The sequence below is a fragment of the Loa loa genome, assembly GCF_000183805.2.
Source record: "Loa loa unplaced genomic scaffold supercont3.56, whole genome shotgun sequence".
NCBI lineage: Eukaryota > Metazoa > Nematoda > Chromadorea > Rhabditida > Onchocercidae > Loa > Loa loa.
Window position 1 is genome coordinate 261,718 of NW_018108236.1, and position 5,715 is coordinate 267,432.

Here is a 5,715-nt window from a genome sequence, read left to right on the forward strand (position 1 = left end):
ATTACAATCAATCCCACGTTTCTATACTTATCCTAAAATGAAGCCGAACAAACCTTCCATAATTCAGATTCAACGGGACGTTTTGCATCGTATCGTTCACCTTTCTTCGCTGTAAACTCGGTAGCAGTTTGCGTTTCTGATATGAATGACCCATCACCCTGTTGGAGATGAGATTATTTCCGGTTTACGGTCGGTTCTAGCCATAATGGTTTGCTGTTTTAATGTTTTATCATAATCATTCTTTATTTCCGGAAATCCGGAAATTTTGCTGAATTAGTCCTAAATTGCGAGTTTTGTCGTGTTGTGTCAAATATTTTTGCTGAAAAAGGAATGGGGAAATCACTTTGTTTTCCTGTCAGAAGTGATGCTTGGTTAGTCTGTCCTGAATATTCGAGTCATTCCATAATTAAGATCTTTTTACCTTCCATATTGTTGAATCAGTTGGTTGTTTGACGCCGTATCGCTTGCCAGTTTTTGCACTGTGTTCGGTTCTGGTATATATTTCTGGCAGGGATGTTTTGTTGTCAGAAGTTATATCAGTATTTTTTTGTGTTATTGATGAAAGGCGTTCACCTCTTTTTCTTCTGTTATCGTGATTTCTTGTTGTCTCATCCTCGGGATGTCCGCTTCCCTTAAACGTTAAAACTAGTTTTAATTAGAATTACCAAGTATTAGCGCCAGTATGTCAAATGCATGTGTGCTATCACTTCGACAATGTTTACAAAGTTTCTAGAGTAGACTATTTTTGTGTTGCATAGAAATTGCTCTACTTCTCAGGGTCGGTAATCTACTGCCCCTCTCTTAAGTTGATGCTTGGATGCTTGGTTATTTGCTTTTTCCCAGTAATCATTTCTTTTTTTCTGTTAGACAAAATTGTAGGTTTTGGCTTTCAAATTTTTATGGGTTTTAGAAATTTGCAGTAGACTGGAAATGAACGATTAATTTAATGTGTTTGAAAGTTCTACAAAGAAAGGAGTAGTCATAATCCAATTTCTTCATCATTGATCATTTTTCACTTTTCTTTGCCATCAAAAACTAGCCGGTGCGTGGGAAATTGGGAGTTGATAAAGTTCAACATTGAATAAAAATTCAAGGTTCAGTGTAAAATCTTAATAAGTTCCAATAAATTTGAAAGTAAAATTTCCTATGTCGAATAAATGACAGATGAGATACTGAAGAGGCTACTAAACAGCAATTAAGGCAGAAATATCTACTTTATTCATGTGATACCTTTGTTACACATAGATCGTTCAGTCATTCGCAATAAACTTGATACTGTTCAAGAGCCTATAGATAATATAGCCTAGGTGATTGCATGTCAACTAAGAGAAGTGACCTTGACCTTTGGTTATTCTAAAAAGTTTAGCGTTTAGGAGTTTTGGGAATTACCTTGGATATACGATAAATACCTTATCTGGTTGGAGTTAAAGCCTAAATCCCTGTGTCAAAAAATCGTTAACTCTCTGTAATTATTTAATGAACCAGTAATTTTGGACTGTATATATATTAAATATTGCTTAAAGGCAAAATTGAATTATTTGAAGAAATAAAAATTACTAAGCTAAAATAAAATTTTTGATCAGTAACTTGATTTGGAAGTGTGCAATAACTCAGTTTGAACCGTTTCAAGCGGAAGTTATCAAAAAAATTCAGATCTATAGGTATAACTGCTGTATGATAGTCACGTTTCAAAGAAGATTAATTCGAACGACTCCATGCCCGTTTCTAAATTTTCTTTTTTTTTGCTGGAATCTCTGCCAAATTTAAGAATTTCGAAAAGTACTACTATCCGTTTCACTTAATGTTATTCCATATAATTCTCTTAAATTCATGTGAAATTCACGTAAAGATCATTAACAGCACCTTCCATAGATCAGAAGTTTGTGGTCGTGTAATTTCATAACGTTCGCCTTTCTTTGGCGTAAATTCAGCTTTTGTTTGAGATTCTCCGATGAATTTCCCGTCACCTTGAATGATGTCAGAATCTGTATCCTGTAGCTTACGCATCATTGAATATCTTGCACATTTTTTTGATCATAGTCTTGTCGCAAAACTATTTCTTCTGGCAATTTCCCTTTCTTCTGGAATATTCGCAGTTATTTCAAAATAGTATGACAAGTAAATGTCATCCATTGAAATTATGTAAGACTTTTTAGATTTAATTTCACTTCTACTTTTGATATGTGAGTTGTTCAGATTAGATGTAAATGAATATTCATAGATGAATATTCGAAGAAATATCAATTGAGAGGAAATTCAATTATATTAGATTAAAAAGCCAATGATAATTTGGCTGTTTATCAGTCATATAATATAATCATTTTATTAAGGATAAACTTGAATAAATAATGATAATAAAAGTGATAACACTGTAGAAAGAAGTGTTTACCTTCCAAACATTCGAACCAAATGATTTTGAACTGTCAAATCGATCCCCATCCCTACCTTTGTAATCATCATTATATACGCTTTTTATTGAATACTTCATGCTTTTCTGAAACAGCAAAAGTTAATTGATAACGCATTGATTATTATAAAAGACCAAAGAAATCGAGAAGTGTTGTTTCAATGGCTATTATGAGTTATTGTCTTTATGAAAATATAGTAATGTCCACTATGGAAGCATAACCATACACAGATCTGTTGTGGGACACAAATGAATATTATTAAATCATTTACAAATCATTAATTTCCAATTTCCCTTTTGAATTTAAGCACCAATCAAGCTGCTAACATCGATAGGTTGCAAAATCAAGCCGATATTATCACGTGTTTCAGCGGAACGATCTCTTCGTCTTCCAACTTTAATCATACGCTTATTGTCACCATTTAAAGCATCTTCATATTCCCGGGACTGCCGACATGATAATTTTTGGTCGATCACTGCAATGTGAAGCTAAACAAAATCAGTCTTAAATACAATTAATTAGTCGAGCTGAAATGTCACAATGCATACTATCAAAAAGACAAATTTTAAATTTTTTCAAAAATGACAATTTTTGTCATATATTAAATTCAATGTAATTTTATTAATGGTTCAATTTTCTCACAAGCAACGCCATTTTCTCTGCCTCGTTTTTTTGGCTGCACAAGATTGTTGTCCTCGACATTTCCGAAAACAATCTAGAAATCGTTCCAAATTAGATAAAATTTGAAGATATGACAATTTCAGGATATTTCGAATTAAGTTTTATTTGACAATTTCAGAAAGGTTTTTGGAAAAAAAAGATTGTTATGAAGTAACGGAAGATGTGAAAATAAGATTCAGTGGACAGTTCAATGAACAGTTCAGTGAACGAAGTGATATGTAAAGAGACTATTAAACTGAGAGTCACAAGTTTTAATTCCGATTTAAAAATGGATATCGATATCTTGAAAAATGGCAAAAAGGGTCATTCTCTTTCCGATTTCAGGTAGTAAAAAATGAGTAAGATAGGTAACCTTTTATGACTTTGTACTTCAATGATTTATAACGTAGTAGCGCAAACATGCATGACAATTTCCTTCAACAATTTAAAGTAATATTTTACCGAGGATTCATAATTGCGACGTCGCAAAATACTCCATGTTATACGCATATCATTTGTCGTCTTTGCTTCTGTATTTGTATGAAGTTGCGCCAAATTTGCATTTCCATTTGCTGCTGCAAATGTTTCTGATTGTTCGCGTTGCTTTTCACTGATAATATTCTAAAAAAAGTATTTTTTCTCAACGACAGCATTTTCGCGGTATTTCTTATAACAAAAAAAAAAAATGAATCATTGTAAATTGAAATTTTCAAAATTTTCTTACAGATAATGATCGAAATCCTTCATGCCAAATAAAAATGGTATAAAAGTAGCAAAAATTATCCTTATTTAATAAATTGACATAAAAACAAATACTAATTGTGTATCCATCACTAAGATCGATATGATTCTCGACGGATGATTTTTCGGATCTCCTTCTATTTCTTAATGGAGATTAGGAAAATTTCCCATTAAAGATCATATCAATCCCATGATGATCGGTTTTATTGATTATCTATCATTGGCTACTACATATTCCTGAACGATTCATTCTTAAAGACGAATTATTAGAGAATTAATCTTCCTGTTACATATTGATCTTCGTTTTGTGGTAAACAAAAAAAAAATTTTCCCTTACATTATTTTGAAATCATCTTGTTGGTAAACTTATTCGAATTAAATTAAGGTCAATTTTGACTTGCATTTTTATAAAAAGTATTTTGATTTGAGGTTCCGATGCAAATCGAGCTTGCATTTCGATCGTTTGGGCAGCGATGTCGCCTAAAATAAATGCTCTTCAAATACGTTTGTGCACTATTATCGGTATGTTAGTGGTGCTAAATCTTAAAAAAAGCTTAAAACAGCCCTGCTTAATTATAATTAGCTATAAATAAGCTTGATCGTAATTATTTATAAATACAGTTAATTGCGATTGGTTATTACTTAATTATTAGTTGTAACTAAAAAAAAAAAGAAAAAAAACCAAATTACAAAGTTTAACTCTTACCCACATATACATATTTGACAAATACACTGAGTGTCGTGTGGCATCGAATCCTGAAAAGGCGATATAGAAATTCAATCTATTTGACATGCCGAAATGAAACTGGTGAGAAGAAAACGAACAAGTATTTAACTGTTATTGAAAATTTTCAATTCTTATAGGATGTAATTTTTTTTTTTGCGAAAATTTTCTCTAAAATAGCAAAAATAATAAAGTCGGAAATGATACTAAATAACAAATTATTCCTTCAAATGTATTCCTAAAGCAAAAATTTACTTTCACAACTTCAAAATTTTATTGTCAAACTTAACATCCTCCATGGAAAAATGATTAGAGATATAATGAAGAAGGCAAGGTAGGAAAGACGCATATGTAATTTTTGAAAAACCTACAAAACGAAAATTCGATATCTTCGGACAACATCGGGGATATTATTGGATGAGTGAGGCATTTTTTGATATGGCAACTATAATGTACCACAGTATTCTCAAGATTTTTTTCATGATCATTCCCTCAATAATTATGAAAAATATAAGCAACTTGTAAACAACTTAATATTCAGCACTTATTTAAAATTGATGGAAACTGAATGCCCAACGAAAACTGGTTATTTTGAGGGACACAAACGGTGTCCTCTCCTACATTTACCCTCACTCAAGTATGCTGATTTTATATTAAAATTTTAATTTAATTGTCACTTGGTTATAACCACAAAATAATTGTATGCATGGTATATCTGTATGCATGTATGTTTATATCAAAATTTCAGAATTCCACCATTGTCACCCATTCTTCCTCTTCTTCCTTGTTTATCAAAATGTTTCACTCTGTTATCAGTAAGGAACAGAAAAAGTATCGTATCATACCATATTATACTGTATCATTTATTTACAGCAATACTTCTGTGATCTCAGTTAATTTTTGGATTGAAGAACTTTTTGTGATGAAGAGTAGAAATTAGTTGAAGAAAAATAGCATTTAGTTTCAAAAAAAAATGAATCAATTGGAAATATTTGCAAGTCTGTGAAGATATCATCAGCGAAAAAAAAAAACATTTGCTTCCTTAACTATCAAATTAAAAAGATAGCGGAAATTAAAAGGTACAGTAATATATTGGTGGATTTAATTTTTGAAATGAAAAAATGATCGAAAGGTATATGCGTATATATATATATATATATAGCGTGGTAGTCGGCCTAATTT

General features: G+C 31.3%; 1 protein-coding gene across 1 annotated transcript in view; it reads right to left on the minus strand.

Moving 5' to 3' along the window:
* The window catches only part of LOAG_17272 (hypothetical protein), a gene marked incomplete at both ends in the record, with an annotated part of 6,623 nt that extends 2,064 nt beyond the window's left edge, over nucleotides 1-4,559 (minus strand). Inside the window, 9 exons of the mRNA XM_020449932.1 lie at nucleotides 54-158; nucleotides 422-631; nucleotides 1,864-1,992; nucleotides 2,390-2,494; nucleotides 2,735-2,883; nucleotides 3,051-3,123; nucleotides 3,531-3,689; nucleotides 4,207-4,289; nucleotides 4,520-4,559. Coding sequence (XP_020306466.1) covers nucleotides 54-158; nucleotides 422-631; nucleotides 1,864-1,992; nucleotides 2,390-2,494; nucleotides 2,735-2,883; nucleotides 3,051-3,123; nucleotides 3,531-3,689; nucleotides 4,207-4,289; nucleotides 4,520-4,559 — 1,053 coding nt within the window. The remainder of the gene's footprint in view (nucleotides 1-53; nucleotides 159-421; nucleotides 632-1,863; nucleotides 1,993-2,389; nucleotides 2,495-2,734; nucleotides 2,884-3,050; nucleotides 3,124-3,530; nucleotides 3,690-4,206; nucleotides 4,290-4,519) is intronic.
* Between the last annotated feature and the right edge of the window lie 1,156 nt (nucleotides 4,560-5,715).